This window comes from Pholcus phalangioides, unplaced genomic scaffold (genome assembly GCF_987345545.1).
Source record: "Pholcus phalangioides strain wild (caught in Gottingen) unplaced genomic scaffold, Ppha-v1.0 ptg000004l_1, whole genome shotgun sequence".
Classification (NCBI taxonomy): Eukaryota; Metazoa; Arthropoda; class Arachnida; order Araneae; family Pholcidae; genus Pholcus; species Pholcus phalangioides.
Window position 1 is genome coordinate 21,123,580 of NW_028301597.1, and position 18,729 is coordinate 21,142,308.

The 18,729-nt window shown below is 35.7% G+C and overlaps 1 protein-coding gene across 1 annotated transcript in view; it reads right to left on the reverse strand.

Annotated features, from left to right (window-relative positions):
* Window positions 1-4,279: 4,279 nt before the first annotated feature.
* The window catches only part of LOC149086741 (endoplasmic reticulum junction formation protein lunapark-A-like), a 41,489-nt gene continuing 27,039 nt past the window's right edge, over window positions 4,280-18,729 (reverse strand). Inside the window, exons 7-9 of the mRNA XM_089231094.1 lie at window positions 15,642-15,815; window positions 9,608-9,736; window positions 4,280-7,659 (exon numbers count right to left, since the gene is read on the reverse strand). Of these exons, the coding sequence (XP_089087220.1) occupies window positions 7,400-7,659; window positions 9,608-9,736; window positions 15,642-15,815 (563 nt within the window). The 3' untranslated portion in view covers window positions 4,280-7,399. The remainder of the gene's footprint in view (window positions 7,660-9,607; window positions 9,737-15,641; window positions 15,816-18,729) is intronic.

An 18,729-nucleotide genomic window follows, 5' to 3' on the forward strand; every position in this document is an offset into this window, starting at 1 on the left:
ATCGAAGTTCCTAACCTCCAAAATGCATTTTAAATTAACAGAAAATTGATTAAGATAGCATACACACATACACTGAAGAGCCAAAAAAAACTGGTCCACCTGCCTAATATCGTGTAGGGTCCCCGCGAGCACGCAGAAGTGCCGCAACACGACGTGGCATGGACTCGACTAATGTCTAAAGTAGTGCTGGAGGTAATTGACACCATGAATCCTGCAGGGCTGTCCATAAATCCGTAGGAGTAAGAGGGGGTGGAGATCTCTTCTGAACAGCACGTTGCAAGGCATCCCAGATATGTTCAATAATGTTCATGTCTGGGGATTTTGGTGGCCAGCGGAAGTGTCTAAAGTCAGAAGAGTGTTCCTGGAGCCACTTTGTAGCAATTCTGGACGTGTGGGGTGTCGCATTGTCCTGCTGAAATTGTCCAAGTCCGTCGGAATACACAATGGACATGAATGGGTGCAGGTGATCAGACAGGATGCTTACGTACCTGTCAGAGTCATATCTAGACGTATCAGGGGTCCCATATCACACCAACTGCACATGCCCCATACCATCACAGAGCCTCCACCAGCTTGAACAGTCCCCTATTGACATGTAGGGTCCATGGATTCATGAGGTTGTCTCCATACCCGTACACATCCATCATCTCGAAGCAATTTGAACCAAGACTCATCAGACCAGGCAACGTGTTTCCAGTCCTCAACAGTCCAATGTCGGTGTTGTCGGGCCCAGGCGAGGTGTAAAGTTTTGTGTCGTGCAGTCATCACACCTTTGTCGCATCAAGGGTACACGAGTGGGCCTTCGGCTCCGAAAGCCCATATCGATGATGTTTCGTTGAATGGTTCGCACGCTGACACTTGTTGATGGCCCAGCATTGAAATCTGCAGCAATTTGCGGAAGTGTTGCACGTCTGTCACGTTTAATGATTCTCGTCAGTCGTCGTTGGTCCCGTTCTTGCATGATCTTTTTCCGGCCGCAGCGATGTCGTAGATTTAATTTTTTACCGGATTCCCGATATTCACGGTACACTCGTGAAATGGTCGTACGTGAAAATCCAAATTTCATCGCTACCTCGGAGATGCTATGTCCCATCTCTCGTGCGCCGACTATAACACCACGTTCAAACTCACATAAATCTCGATAACCTGCCATTGTAGCAGCAGTAACCGATCTAACAACTATGCCCGATACTTGTTGTGTTATATAGGCGTTGCCGACCGCAGCGCCCAGATTCACCCTCTCATGTCTTTGGGATGAAAATACACTGCTCAAAACAATTAGGGGAACAAGCAAAAAAGTGAAGAAAACCGTGCGAGACAGCCACGTATTGGCATACAATGGATAGTACACGTGTATCAATGCGCAATACAGAAAAAAGACGTAAAAAAATTTGGAATTAAGCTTTAATTTTTTGAAAATATGGAAAAAACATGAAAAGATGATTTAGGGCAACAATTTGGTTACATGTAAACGATAAAAAAAAGTACTGTTTAGACATGATGCATGAGTTTTAATAGGGCGTGTGGTCTCCTCGAACAGCTAAGACTGCTGCCCACCTGTTTGCCATGGATGCGATGAGGTTATCGATCAGACTTTGGGGAATACTATTCCACTCCTCAAGAAGTGCAATCTGCAAGTCTCGGACAGTAACAGGCGGCCTTGGTCGCGCAGCAATGTGTCGTCCGAGCATGTTTGATTGGATTCAGGTCAGGAGAGCACGCTGGCCATTCCATACGCTGTATTGTTTCAGCTTCAAGCATGTTCTCCACTAGACGAGCTCTATGCGGTCGGGCATTATCATCCTGGAAAACAAAGGAATCTCCAATGGCTCCAGCGTAAGGGATGACATGAGGTCGCAGTATCTCGTCTGCATACCTTCGGGCCGTCAAAGTGCCATTCCGAATGATATGCAGGTCCGTACGTCCGCCTATGCTGATTCCACCCCACACCATCCAACCAGCTCGTCTGTATTGTGACCTTTCACGAACGAATGCGGGGTTATTTCGAGTGCCCCTGTCCCTCCATACCAGAACACGTCGGGTGTCACACTCCAGACTGAATCGGGACTCGTCTGTAAACAGCACTTGGCTCCAATCATGTTGCTCCCAATCTCGATGTTCAGCAGCCCATCTTCTTCGGGCCCCACGGTGGCGTGGGGTCAACGGAATGCAGACCATTGGCCTACGTACATAGAGCCCTCCCTCATGAAGCCGATTACGTACTGTTTGGCTGGACACCCTTCGTCCGGTTGCCAAGAGCAACCGTCTTTGCAGCTGCGTAGCATTCTCTGTTCTGTTTCGACGGGCTGTTAACCTTATATACCGGTCATCAGTTGCTGTAGTGGCGCGTGGCCGACCTTGCCGTGGTCGACGTCTAACATTTCCTGTTTCTTGGAATCGATTCCACAGCCTTGCAACAACACTTCTGGCGACTCCAACAGCGTCCGCGACACTACGTTGTGTTTGCCCGGATTCCAGTCTGCCTATAACATGCCATGGATTCCGGTAAATCACGTTGTTGAGACATCCTCAAGTCACCTTGTCTCAAAAAAAAAATACTGCGCAATGGAATTTCACAGTTACGGCAGTAAAACAGACGTTTCTGCAACATCCCGATTTCTGCCCTTATCTCCTTTTTCTGGTTTTTGACGTCATGAACTTTGATTTGCATATGAAGTTTTCTTCTTCCGTTTCCTGCTAGGCTTTAAATTACGGATGATTCGTTTTATGTTACTTATCGGTATACATCTTTGCGTAATTTTGTTAAAACCATGTGCTTCCCTAATTGTTTTGAGCAGTGTATAAATTTTTTTTTTTTCAGTAGCCTCTTTTAGAATCAGATATTTAAATTACCTCGTAAGCAATTTGAAACTTCTATCAAGACCGTAACGAGAGGGGGGGGGGGGGACTTGGGGTCTGGTTTCTTCTCCCCAGAAATGTCAAAAAATGACCAAATTTTATGTTCTACCACTCAGTCCCCCCCCCCCCCGAACGAAATTTCTGGCTACAGGCCCGATTTCTATCACTGTACATCAGTTATCTTCAACCTGTTACGATAAATGCGTTGTTCACTGAAACTCCCTAAAAATATGATTTCAACACACTCAATCCCCCCCCCCCCCCCAGCAAAAATGGCCCCGACCGCTAGTTACGGCCCTGAAACCATCACATCCATGATATACGAAACATTTAACTAATTAAATCATACGTGTCATAGTTTAAGCATATACCAAAATTGGCTTATAAGCAGGGCCGTCGTAAGAGCATCATTGGCCATCGGACCAAGTAATTTTTCTGACGCCTTTACCAGGCAAATTCTCGAAAATTTCAACCAGATCTCATTTTTGTGAAGCCCCTCTTATCTTGAGGCACGGATGGGGCCATGCCTTAAGACGGCACTGTTTATAAGTGCTCTTCTAAGGCTGGGCATTAGCAGTGGTTGCAAATCAAAAATGGTCGATCCCGCTTATGTTTTTAAGAAAATTGTAGGCGGAAAACGCTTTAAACGGGAAATCTTGGGATGACGAAAATGAGTCGTTCTAAGCGGGGAAACGTTCTAAGAAGAAACATTACAAGCGTTGAAAGACAATTCTTTTCAACCACACCTAACAACGTGTATAAAACGGACTGTTTTATACATGTTAATATATGTTTAATTTGTTGAGAGAGAGAATCTGCGCATTCTTTTTTGAATTTTCCTAAAAAACATTTTAAGCCATCCACATGGCTTTTCAATTATACAATCACTATACATTTGACCTTTTAAAGCGCCAAAGAAGAAATCACAGCCCCCCCCCCCCCCAAAATGCCATATCATTTTTAACGAAGTAAGGCTTTCATTCAATTTTCAGCAGATGCTAACTCAGAGGTATAGGGAAAAAGTATTCCATTGAGAAATAAAATTTACAAAATATCTGGGCTACAAAATATCAATGCTAAAATAAAAGGTTTCTAAGGAGGCAAGATATCTTGTCAATGCCGCTTAAAGGGTTAAGGGAAAAAGATTGTGTTACATGAGACGCTGATTAAAAAAAACTATATATGAATTCATTCTTGAAAAAAATGCTGAGCACACTTCCATTCTTCTATATCTGCTTTCAGTAAAATTAGTGCCAGACAACTTTGAATGAACTATATGTTGAATCGCATCTAAACCTAAAGGATGCTTGCCATTAAAAAAAAATTACATCACATTAAAATTTGACTTAACTGATTTAAAAAAAACTGGAAGGTAAAAAAAAAACAGGAAAACCATTAGCAAATATCAATCAATTCTTATACAATAAAATAACTCTTTATTCACACGTAAGAGACAACACTCACAATTACACAGTTAATGTGTACATATTGAATGCTCAACATTCCATTTCAAATCACGATATATTTTTATTTCCATCACACTCATTAAAAAAAATTGAAAAGAACTAGAGCATACAAAAACATTCAGTCCTGTCAAGGAGAGGAAAAAATGAAATAGGCATGCACATTATTATATTTTCAGTTAACACCCCCCCCCCCCCATGAATCACATACGGTAGTAGTTGTAGCACAATCATGCATAGAACACATAAATTTCAGCAATAATACACAGATAAACTGAAGTGACTAAGTTATAAGCTAACGAATCAATGATCTTGAATATCTTTATGCAAGATCATATGCATACCATCTAATGATTGATATTTTTCACATCTTCACTATAGCATTTGCTACACGATACCTTCAACTAAAATAAATCTCTGAAACAGAGACAACTGAGTGTTTAAAAACCACCATTTAGTCAGATAAGGTCTTAGAAGATGTAAAATATTTGAGAAAAATAATTGATAAAAATAACACCAATATATTCAATAAACACAAACTCATAACTTGAACAAACTAGAACTATTTCCACTGAAACTAAATATAAGAAAACATTGTTATAACACAAAAAGTCCCACTAAAAATCCCTTCAAATAGCATTTAATTAAACATTTACTATGTTATCGAATGGCAGTTTTAAAATCAGATCAACAAAGAAAGACTCCTATAAGAGAGAGAGAGAATCACTGTCACGCCTTATATAGTACAGTGGAAACCTGTATGAAACGAAACACAGAGACAGAAACATTCCATTTTAGACAGGTTTTTTTTTAAAGGTGTACGTCAAAACATTAATCATCAAAGGAACTAGTTTTTGATTCTCTTCATGACAGGTTTCTGTCTCATACGGTCATTCTGTCCTAGACATGTGTGTCACTATATCATTCTTTTTCCGTATTTGAATTCGAAAATGTTATAAAACTGAAATTTGCCACAAAATTTATCCTACATTCCTTAATAAGTACTTTCTTGCTAAAAAAAAAAACATTTAATACTGGCCTGATGCACTGAAAATGTAAGTACATGTATTAGTTATTGAATACAATTTTTTTCAAATCGCTCTATATCTTGCAACTTTTTTGAATCAAACTAAACGTGTCATGAGGAGGTAGATTACACTGGACAAACAAAATTGAGTTGGACATGAAAATATGCAATTCCAAATGGTTTTGACTGGCTGAACATGAATATTACCATGAAAAAGTTTCATTGAATCTTGTTTTGTGATATTACCCTATTAATAGTTAAAAGTGTTTAATGAGTGCTATTGTATCATGAAAAAAAATGGAAAGGACCATAGAATAACATTACAAGGAAAAGTGATCAACCTTGATGCTGGCTGACTACTGTTGGACAATTGTAAGAGATGCTCTTCATGTCCAGTACAAGCGTAATGCAGACGAAGTATGTGTCAGACACTGATAAATAAGCTAACTGTTCTGTAATACATTTGCATTTCTATAAATTTTTGTTGTGTTTCTAGGTATTTGTGTTGTGATCAGGGCTGCAAATAGATACTTTTTCAGCCAGAGCAGGCACACATTTTGGCATCCCTTGTAGTGTAGATGGAGCAGTTGAAGGATGAATTCGGCACCCTCTCTAGTCCTGTGCCAGGGGCACCAGAGGCCCGCCTGCTTCCCCTTAGTTGCGGCCCTGGTTGTGTTTTTATGTATATTAATGTTATGCTCTACATATTGGTGAAGTTTATATATATTTGTGTTGTTTTCCTGTACACACATTTATTTTTTCTATATACTTACGCTGTGTTTCATGCATTGCATTGTGTTACTATATGTAGATTAAATACACAATTCCAGAGAAAACAGTAACCAATCCAGCTTTTCCAAGGTCAAATTCATGTTCAACCAACAAAATTACATAAATTACTGTGTTTAAGATATAGAAATTTTGTCGAAATTTGTTATTCAGTGCTACTATCAAAGGGAAAAACATCAATAAATTCCTGACTAGATTAAAGATTAAACGTATCATAAAGGATTAATACTGCTAAAACTATACAATTTACAATTTATAAATTACTTATTTCTGAGCCAGTGAATTTTATGTAAAAGTGTTTTGGATTCAATAAAATGAAGAATAATATTTCGAGAGATTGAACCAAAAGCAAGCTCGTGAAAAACAATCAATATTCCGAACATACAAAATGCTTTCTTACAAATATATATTTTTAAAAAACATAATTACATAATTTTTAAAATTGGTAATATATTAATGTTACCATATGTCTATATATATAAGCAATATACACTTTCTCATTTTGAGCAGGTCAATCATTACATCTATAGATATGTCTAATATACAAGAAAACATAGTTAAATACGATAATGCTATCATCATAAAATATATTGTCTGCAAACAATATTAGATAGTTGCCTTATATTTTTAGCATAAAAAATTCAATATTTTTTACATTTTCTTTTCAAAAGTTGCTTTATATTTCTAGCCTAAAAAATTTGGTAGCTTAGGCGATTTGGAAGAGAAAAAAAAACTTTCTTCCGATTTTATTTTTTGTACCTTTTATTTTATTTTTCAATAACATACACACAGGCACATTTTTAAAATAAATTTGAATTATATAAAATTAGATTTGCTATGAAATACCCAACATACATAAACTATGCATGTTATATATTTAGGGATAAATGGCATGCTCGCTTTGGATTTTTATAACAAAAAAGAAAAAAAAGATGTCAAAAAAATTATATCCAATAAAACTGTCATGGGTGTATTAACTAAAAAAAACATTCATATTTCATATGAATTGATAGCACCTTTTTATTGTATAAACTTGAGAAACATATAGCTTTTGTGTTTTAAACCTCCCTTGTCTTTTGGCAAGCGTCTAATTTCAAAGGAAGATTTCATCACACCAATCCCATTACATTTTAGTAATGCAAAAAAACATGCGAAACCCCTTAAACACATTTTTTGAGCATAACCGCGGCATGACTTTCCTAAAAAAAAAAAGGCAATTGGGCGATTCCAGTTCAAAAAGGCACATTAAGATATTTTTTTATCAGTCCTCTTTCACATGAATAATTTCGCCTGTATCATTCTGTATGCTAGTCCTATCTTCTTCTAAAGATGCACTTATTTCGCTATTAGGCGTGTCGAGTCTCTTCCTCAACAAAGGACTTCCAGGTGGACTTGAAGTGCTTGGAGAACCTGGAGGAGACTTGCTACTTTTAGATTCACTACTAATTTCCTTTATGATGCCACCATTAATCTCTTCGTGGGCACTATCTCCATCAGTTTCTTCAGCTATAGTGAGAATACCTTGATGAATATCAAACACAAACAAAGAAGAAAAGAAAACTTAATATCCTCTCAACCTCAGTGTGAATGAATGCAGAAATTCTGAGATATTTGAGAAGTAAAAATTAAGAAACACCAAAGACAGTGAAAAAAAAATTTAAACATACTGATGAAAGTTTATTAAAAAAATTTAACACTATGCAATTTCAAATTGCAATAAAAACCTTTATGCCAACCTTGTACTATTATAGGGTATCCCATAGGCTTGAAATAGCCTACTACTTCAAAATATTTTTATCTAAGCATTAAGCTATTGTTATGAAAGTCATTAGTCTTTGAAGTAATATATTTGGGATTGAATTCCAGCATTTCTGCTGAATCTGCAACATTCTGCTTATTGAAAACATTCTAGTTGCTGTTTTTTGAGTGTTCCTGGTGGCCTAAATTTCTTCTGTCATGAAATTTAAGCCCTTCGAGTGAAATTTCATTCCAAAAAACTTAGAAAAAGGTACAAATGGTTATATGAAATGAATAGGAGAAGAGTGAGAAACAATATTTTTTCTTCCACAAAAATGTGTATCATAATTGTGAAAAGTTCGGAAATCTCTATACAGCCAAGATGGGGCCAAAACTGATACCTATATTTCTAATAAGGAGGTTTCCGCCGATTTCCTAGACATTTTCAAAAGTTATGCTTGTCAAAGGATGCCCAAAGCATCGTCTTCTAAGAATTGTTGGCAGCAACTAGAAAAAAACCAGTTTGTTGCCTGAGGCAAGTAATCATTTTGGCATCCCCCTCCTTTCCCCCGTAATTTTGCATGAATAAACCCTGGCCTCATTTCTGATGCCCTTCCAGATCCAGTGCCTGGGTCATTACACCTCCTCTAGTTCTGGTATGGAATGAAATTAAAACCATCATGTCACTCACAAACTTGGATTTTCTCTAGGGCATAGTCAAAAGAAGTCTATCTCAACCCCATTTTTTTTTCAAGAGGAAGCTTCAGCTAAACAGTTTCCACTTTCTGGAAAAACTAAGCAAAAAAACACAGTTGTAATTTTTGGTTCATTTCAATAGGAAGAAGAATATACGAGAGAACAGAATGTCAATTTTTTCCTCAACAAATTTTCACAAAAATTAGTTAAGTGACAAGGTCATGGGTCAACTTTCACCCAGCAGCATGTCTTCTCAACTTAATGCCTTCATTTTTTGAGGGGACAGTCTGGAAATTTTTTATTGCAATTGGTACAAGTTGAGTGCTCGGGATAATATTCACAACTAATTTTATTGACAATATATTTTCTTCCCACCTGATCAGGTTTGCAGTCTTTGTCTGATGAATAAGTTTTTCTGGCTATTAGGTCATAATGGATAGGAAATGTTCACTCGAGTGCCAACTCCTATCTAAACCAGCCTAGTGTCCCTAGGAATTACTTTATTTATTAGGTACACCCAGATTTTTTCAGAAAAGAAAAGATTTCTAAAAAAAAATTTTTTTTAATTTACATTTCATACTAACTTCAATAAGCATATAAGCCACAGCTGGGTGCAGTAGACCAGGTCAATAAGATATTCCCCTATTGACCTCCAGATCCTCCTTTTTAGAGGTGTTGAGTTAGATATCTAATTCACCCTAGTCAGAATCTTTCCTGATGTGAAGGGGCAACAGAAACGGTGAAAACATGGCCACTAAAAGATAGCTACCACAGAAAGTCCCACACCGATGTATTAAAGCCTCTCGCATGTATTAATACCTCAGCAGGACACAGAAAAAAACTAAAATGCTGACATTCGGAATTTGCAATTCACACAACTATAGGTTACAATCTAATTACCTCTCATGTATGACTGCTGTGTATTAAAAATGCCTTACCACAACAACTCATTTTTTGGAATTTACAGTAATTTCAAAAATACTGTGAATAATGTTAACAGCTTCAGAAATTTAATAGAAAGGGCAAAGACACTCACCACTACTTGATGAAACCTCTTGAGGTTCTGTGATTTCTGGAGATGTAGAAGATGGCAGTGGCAGTCTGGGAGGTGGTGTCTGCTGGCTTCGTGGTGGATTCCAGTGAAAACAGTAGCAGCATCTAAAAGCTTTGATTGGAGACCGATAGAGATACTAAATGTCTATTTTAAAACAATAATATGTGCGTGCACACTAATATTTCCATCTACTACATAAGTGATATACAATATGTATCCCGGTTAGAAATTAGTCTATGTTATTTACTTTGCCAATTCATGATCATCTCACAATTGTCAGTATAAACTAATATTTAGTGTTAGATTATACCACAGAAATATAAAAGCGAAAAAAAAAAGGGGGTACAGGGTTCCTAGAAAAATCTGCTTGATTTTCTTGATTCTTCCAAAAACTATGGAAAAAATATAATTCAAAAAATCTTAACTTTCCAAATTTCAAATTTTTGTGTGTGTGTTTTTCGAGTTTGTTTCTTTCCCTTCACAGAACTTTTCCCTGACCTTTGCTAAATATTTTACAATTTCCCTGACTTTCCAGGTGAGCCCAGCAGTATAGTTAAACTACTCTGGTGTGAACTCACCAGAGGATTGGGTCGATTGGAATTGGCAGTAAAGAGGAGACATAAAACACAACAACTGTTCATTCTGTTTGTAATACTAAAGGATGGATACTCACCAGTAGAATGGGAGAGACAATCCTATTTTTTACCACTTTCATTCCCATATCGGTTGAGTATTGTAACTACAGGGTGTTGACCTTGTTTGCATCATGGAGTGTCAATGCTATGTCACAGATACGCACAAAATCTCTAGATATAGATAGAGGCCGAATCAGGCATAGAAGCAGCTACCCCATTTCTCTCCTCTTTGTCAATCTCTCCAATTTCAACATTTTACTTACTTTTTTTTTTTTTGCATGTGGGAAATATAGTTGTGAGAATTTAAATTAAAACAAATTAGTATAGTTAAACTAAGCTCTCGACAATAAATTTTAGCACTACTATACAAAGTGGTTGAGAAGTTTTGATCCCTTCTGAAAAAAGCTATTAAAGATAGCTCTTTCAAATGCTCTAACAAATGGCTTAGAGCATTTGAAAGAGGTGATTTCAAAGTTTTTTTTTACTTGCTACAAAATTTCTACATGTGTACCTTTAGTGATGCAAAGGATGTCAAGCCTATATAACATTTCTTGCCATGTTATTTGTAACATGAGTGTTCAAAGAATGGAAGTGAAATTTTTTTTTATCATTTATTGATTTTATTTTTGTTGGGCTGTTGCCACTAAACTTTTTAAATGAATTTATAGATTTTTTTTCATATCTCTATTTGCATAAAGTTTTGGGTGATCCAGAAGTTTAAACCTGTTCTGAAAAAAATATTTTGCAAAAAAAAGCTGTTAAAGGTTTAAAAGCACAAATGGTTTAAAGCATTTAAAAAAGGTTTTAAAGTTTTACTTTAGTTCAATTCTTTGTGAGTGCATGCCATTCTCAAGAAATATTGGGGTATAGGCTTGAAATTCTCAGCGTCACTGAAGGGGGTATGAGTGTGTGCACATACACATATGTAGAAATTTTGTAGTAAGTAAAAAAATATTTTCTTTCAAATGCTTCAAGTTGTTTGTCTTTTTAATAGCTTTTTATTTTTATTTATTTTTTCAAAAGGGATCAGAACTTCTGGTCATTGATCATTTGATCATTTTTGTCGCACAACAGTCATTTTTTGCACACAAGGGCAGAACTTCTGGACTACCCTCTATAATATTTCATTCAGGTTTGTGACAGTGTGAAACAAAGACATTTAAACTCTACAGAACAAGAATCCTTTCTTGGAATAGGGGTATAAAAGCATTTTGAGAATCATACCTCTACAAGCTATAGTTTCTGAATAACACATGAAAATTTAAAAAAAAAATTATGATGTTGCATCCAGTGCGTGGGAAAGAAATATTACTAGAGACTAGGGCACCTACACAGGAGAGTGCACTCATCCATCTTTAAACAAAGAATAGGTTTGCTCGAATGAGAAACATGTTTGCTGGCTAGAGAGTGCAACATACAGAGTAGTGACATTGAAACCACATGGATTGAGCTTGAAAACAAAAAGCATCATAAACTCATAGTAGGAGTTTGCTATAACATATCAAATAGAAATCCGAACTACCATTTTATTCCCCCCTTCATACATCTCTAAGCTTCATGATGAAATTTTCTACATATGTAAACATAAGGAGGCAATGATATTGGGGAATTTAAATTATCTGGATATTGATTGGGAGAACCTATCAGCTAGAGATCAATATGAGAGAGACTTATTTAAATTGATGCTTGATCACTTTTTCTGCATCAGCAAGTATCAAAACCTATTAGCAGAACTTCTATTTAGGATTTGGTTCTAACTAATTCCGAGGATGTTCGAACATGTTTCGGTGGGAGACAACTTTTCTTCCAGTGATCATTGGGTGGTTAGCTTTGTCAGTAGCTTAGTATCGGGTAAACCTATTAACAAAAGAATTGTTCCCTGTTTTCGAAGAAACAACTTTGAACTTCTGAGGGAAAGGTTAGCTGTAATTTTCAGTTTTTTCATGATAACTGCTTTTATTTTGATGTGCTGTATGTGGCCGTATTTGAATTGGCCGCTGTGGTGGTCGAGTGGTTATAAGGACGGACTCGCGATGCTAGGATTCGGGTTCGAACTCCACAGTGGTGGTCGGCTGAAGTTGGTTTTCTGTGGTTCCCAACTTCAAGGCGCAAATGCGAGCCGATCTCCCCATTAAAAAGTCTCGCCACAGAGAGCAACAGTCCTACAACGATAAATCATTCAATCATAACACTTCACTCATAGTTAGAAAAACTGGTGGCAGATGGCAGCACTACACATAACAAGCATTACAGAGAAACAAAAAACTTCACGTCAGGTTTCACTATACGTACATGCACATTCCCGCATGTACCGATTCGGGGGGGTGCATGTGTGGTGTAGCAGTAGTAGGTAGGGCCTCCAAAAAATGGCTCGGGGATCCATGATGTTTTTAAGTCAGCCACCTCGTTGGGCAATTTGCCTGTTGTGGCGTTGTATTTGCATTTGTATTTTATGTTATATTTGACATTTTTTCATATTTTTATGGGCATATTTTTACAGTCACCTCTTTGGACATTTAGCCTATTGTGATCTTTGTATTTTTTTGCTGCTTCAAATGATGTCTCTTAAATCATTAAAAAAAACAGATAGGGAACAGTGATTGGCTAAAGCCATGATACTGATGTAACACTTTTGCTCAAAGATATCGGCTGTGCTGGAGACATGAATTTTTATGCATGGTAAAATAGCATATCAAGCATTATCCAAAATTGCTGTGCTGACAAAAGTAAATGCAACTTGAAGATATGACCTACTTTTGGGGTGAAATCAGTTTCCAAAACTTTTTGTTCCACCAGCATCTCTTTTTTTTAGACATTTCTTTTTCTTATCTCCCCCCAAAAAAAAGTTTGTTCTACCAGTTACCAGCAGTGGTCGAGTGGTCATAATGATGGACTTGTAACACAAGGACCCAGGTTCAAATCTCACCAACACCATAGTTTTCTGCAGTTCCCAACTTCATGGAATGAATGTGAACCAATCTCTCCATTAAAAAGTCTTGCCACAGAGAGCAACAGACGTATAACATTACAAATATTCAATCATTAAATTTCACTCACAATTTGGAATATAGATGACAGCATCAAAAAATCGTCACTACACTAGACACTTACTCAGACTGTTAGGTACATACTTTGTACAGACATTGCTACAAAGCTGGGCTGGAAGTGATCTCGGCAATGGGATAGGTCTGGTAGCAGAGTCCTGGCGTGCATTCATTCGGTAGCTTCTGCACCCCCATCCACACCAGGTGTGATATTGCACACTTCGAGAAATACTAGGTTAGGTACACGAATGCCTTCCCACGGTCCCACAAAAAAAATCATGTTAAACATAACTGGTGACCACTAAACCAAATATCAATGCCCATAAACCGATACAACGTCACAAATTTTCTTTCATGTTTTACTCAAAAAATTATGGGTTGTGTAAAAGTATGGTGTTTTCAACACTTTTTACTTACTCAGAGTGAGAAAAAAATGGTACTGCAAGAGTTTATGTTGTTTTCATGGAACAATATATTTTAAGAGAAAAACAGAACCACCAAAATAAAATAGAGTTGAATATTAGATTTCAAATGTTAGTAGAATTATACTAATTTATTCACAAAAGAAAGCTATTTATTAATTGAAGCAACTAAAGCATCTAAATAAAAAATTGATAGTTTAGACCTGTTCAGCACATATATATATACATGCCCTAAAGGAGAGGGTCAGTGTTTCTGTAACGAAGTGGTCCAACACTTGCCTAGATTGCAAAAGGATAGTGGGTTTTACTCTTCCACAGAGAACACCCCCCCCCCTCCTCCCCCAAAGAATTTTCTCTTTCCATCCAAAAATCTATCCCTATATTGTATACAGCTATCTATATTTTTATCTGCCTCCACTGCTCATGTATTGACAACTTATTTCTTGATTGGAAATTTTCAGCCAAAATTACCATCATGGGAAATATGTAAGTATCGTGTAGGGAATAGACAATCCACAGGAAAACTAACTTCAGAGAGTACCTTAGAGTGAAAGAAGGAACAACTTCCACTTTAAAACATTAATAAGCTGATTTTATGCAATCACTGAATATTGTCTACTGATGAACAAAGGTATTTTAGAGGAAAGGTATTTAGAGGAGTTTCTTGGGGAATTGTATCTGGAATCTGATGAATACAAGGGAGAGAAACAAGTAATTATTTTTTTTGAAACCAAAGGGAGGTGGGAAATACTTGCTCACGTGATAAAAATTATTGATAGAGCTTACATTTATAATGAATACATTCAGTGGTTTTTTTGGTTTTTTTTTATTAGAAGAACAATGATTTATTCTCAAGTTTTATCACAATAAAAAGTGATAAAATATTGAAACATATAGCAATGTTATCTCTTTCATAATCACATTCAAAATTACAATACATTACTATTAGTAGAACCATAGCCAAAATTTTTTTTTATAGGGAGATAACTGGTATTGTGGAAGCGGGAATCAACGTGATAGAACATTTGAACGAGTGGTATTCCAAGTATATCAGTCATTTTATCACATCTGTGTGTGTGTGCATACGAGTGAGAGAAAGAGAAACAAAAGGCTTGTCTCTCCCCCCCCCCCCCAAACAAAAAATTTTAGTATCAAAATTATTCTAAAATATTTTTGTATCGCTATTTATTAGGATTGCTTTTTAACATTACATAGTTTTTATCACATATTTCATATTATATAGCTCGTCAGTCATTGCTCGCTTTTATGAACACGGACAGACTTGAGAAATTCGTTTGTGAATGGGAAAGAAGTTCATATAAATAGCATACTGTCTAGGACCAAGACGACTACTTTTTGAAATTGATCAGTGGGAGCATTACACAAATATACAAGAATGATACAGAGGAAGTTTTTGCCCAAGTGAGGGATAAATAAGTCTAAAAGGAAAAAAGAAATGGTGGAATCCAACAATAAAAAAATTCTGCTTATTGCTTTCTCACAAATTGATCACAAACAAAGCATAAATGAAAAAGAGATTCTTAATTTAAAATAATACTTATTGTAAAAAATTACCCAGTAAAAGACCAATAAATGTGATGAAATGAAAGCACAAATGAAATTATTATAGAGTCTAGTATTATTTCTAAAATATTTAAAACAAAAATGAGTAAAACTGTTTGTTTTTTCGTTTTTTAACCAATGGATGATTGATATTCTACAATACACTTGGGAGGTCTCAGTAAAGGTATGGTCGGCAATAACATGTACCTTTCTACAAATACTTTTTTCCCCACATACTTATACATTTTAAATTTTTAATATTTCAAGAAAAAAAATTTGTGCTTGACATGATTAAATAATTAGCAATGTAATCAAGAGGAATGTGATTCAAAGGATTATCACCACAACGTACCAATGTAATCAAATTCTTCTCTAAGTGCCATACCATTATGTGACTGACACTGTCGACATATGAGAGCATAACGGTTGGAAGGCCCATCCCCAACAAGATAGTCAACAATTCTATCAACTATCGTCCTCTCACGAGGTGGTACTGGACGAGGCATCGGCTGCATAGGATGTCTAACTAAAAGATATGGGATAGGAACTATGAATTATATATCTCAAGCATGCATATGTTAACATCGCCAATCACACGGTGCCAAATTATTCTATGAAATAATACAGCTGCCATGCATTAAAAAAATATACATAAATTGACAGAATATATAAAGGTAAACTTCAAAAGAAAGTTAACCCCTCAATGTCAAGTAATGTACTTGGTATGTCGCAGCAGCCAACTCATATTTTAATTTTTAATACATTATATTATTTCACGATCTCCCTGCATGTTTGATATCATTCAAAAGAGGAATAGTGTGGCTTTGTACAATCATATAACTATTGTATTATTTTCATTTATCATATTTCATTGGGAGTGATGAGCGTTTGCTGCTTAACACATGGGGATCCAAGATATTATTGTTAAAAGCATGTTTGAACCCTTTGAGCACTGTTTCATTTTAGTTAAACACTAAAATGAAACAGTGCACTGTTAGTCAAACACTGTTTAAATGAAATTAATAGTTCTTTGTTACAGCCAGGAGACAGAGTTATAAAAATCTGATTTTTAATTTTACCAAAGAAAATATCACATAAATTTTTATGTAATACAAGTGATGCTACATGACATAGACCAAACATTATTTTATAAACATAAAAAATTTCAAATTAATTCAATTATTAGTTTAAAAGTTATAATTTTTTTACTGAACATTTGCGAAAAACCATGATTCCATTTAAATCTCCTCCGACTTAAAAGATGGGATTCATTCAAATATCCCTGTCTTGAGGGGTTAAATTTTTTTTTTCACTTTATAAAGATAATGCTTTGCTTTAGAATATGGGAGAGTGGATTTACTTTGTTAAACTAAAACGTTAATTGTGTCACAATGAACGCATTTTCTATTTTTGATCATTTTTTCTGTGAAATGTAACTGAGGTTAAAGTATACTATAGTAACATAAGTCGAGGTAAAATTTTATATACACAGACATTAGTTAATTGGGACCGAAATTTAAGAAACACCTTCTTTTAATTACAATTAAAAATGCACAATATACTCAATGGAAATTGAATCAAGTTATTTTTATCATAGCTTTATATACTGTCTCGTGCACTCGAAATCCGGTCCTTAAAAAAGTCCATATGTTCTGAAGACTGGAAACGAATGTCATTTGTAGTACATTTCAAATGTAAAAAAGGTGGTTTCAAAGGCAAGAAAACAACTTTCACTCATGGACTGAAATTAATCAAAAGTTGCAGACCCAGCAAGTTATTATACGATGAGCATCGATTAAAAAAAATTTAAGATTGGCAATAACATTAGACTTCAAGTATGCAAATTATGACCAGTCTGCAAAGATGACAGATGTTACACCAAGCCTTGGAATAACATGCCTAAAATCATAGCAAAGTTCTCACTTTTAACACCACCTCGATCTCATTAAGTCATTTCTGAAAAATAAATGCTGTTCAGTATATATACTGTTCTGATCTATCAAACAATTCTTATTTGATTATAACCTAATAATTGCTACCAATTCAACAATAATCCTGTGATTGTGCCTGAATTCAAGAAAAATATGCAATTTTCATAAAAAAATTTCTTGTAAGATGGGTATTACTGTAGAGTTATACTACCACAAACCAGATCCTACAATCATCTCACAAACATAACACCAATGTATATGATCCATCCATCAAATTACCATCTTCACACAAAACCATGTGCAAACCTTGTGTAACCTTTCACAAAGAACACTCAGGTCTGAAACAGCAGTCTAATAATGCTTATCTAAAGGAATGAGTTATAATTAAAAAATATTTGATTTTATGCTTAATACTGATGCACTTAGCCTATTTTTTTTTTCATTTTATTCACTTATCAAACCATTTTTAATACTCATATTTGTAATACTGAAGAGATATTTTTTGTTAAATATGAATTTGTTAATTTTTCATAGTAAAAAATACATGGGATCAATGATCTTTGCTGGCATGCTACTAATGTGAGTTTTGAAAAGGAAAAACTAACATGAAACTAACTAAGCACATGCATATAAGTACAGGTATACAGTACACACTGGTTCTTAGAATCAAATCACAGAAAACTTTATTTTTGATCACATTTGGAAACTGAAGTTGTGTAGGACTTCTTTCTAGAGTAAATTATCATCAGTATACAGACTATAAAAAATGCATAAATATTTCCCCCCCCCCCCCATAAACTTTTCTCACTACCCATTCAAGAGGGTCATAGCTACCATATTGATAAATGTATGTGTTTCACAAGGACAGAAAGTTTTAAAAACATTGGCTGATCAACAGGACTTGCAGAATTACAATATTTTTTTCCACGAGGAAATAGTACATCAGGATAACAGAAATGAGACAATTACACAGGGCATCGATAAGGGTTGCTATTTATTGCCGATAGTCAGCAATTGAAAACCAAAAGTGGGTTTGGTTCTTGCAGTGGTCAATTTATTATGAACTAGTTTAATAAAAATTTTGGAAATTCTAGCTTACAGTTGTGCAAAAATCATTCATAGTATTGATACAACTTTCGTAATAATAATGCATTCAATGAATTCATGTACAACCTCATGTAAAACCTCTTCAAATGGCCACCTCAGAACAACAGTAATCTCCAAACAGCAACATTTTTTGGAACTAACATTGCAAGAAACCTCCGAAATACGGCTACTTAAGTTACTAAAGAAACCCTTTTGTTTATTCTGCACTCCCTACTCCAAAGGCTGTTCCGTCCAAAAAATATGGGGCTCGCAAATAGGAATAGAAATGTCCAGGGTATCAATTTTTTGAGAGGGATATGCCAATCTTTCTTTTTAAACAAGAATGTATTCCAGCACCTATGTGTTCAGCTATCAGATTGGACTTAAGAAGGCCCTAGGAAGAAGGTATAGTTGAAGGTCCAG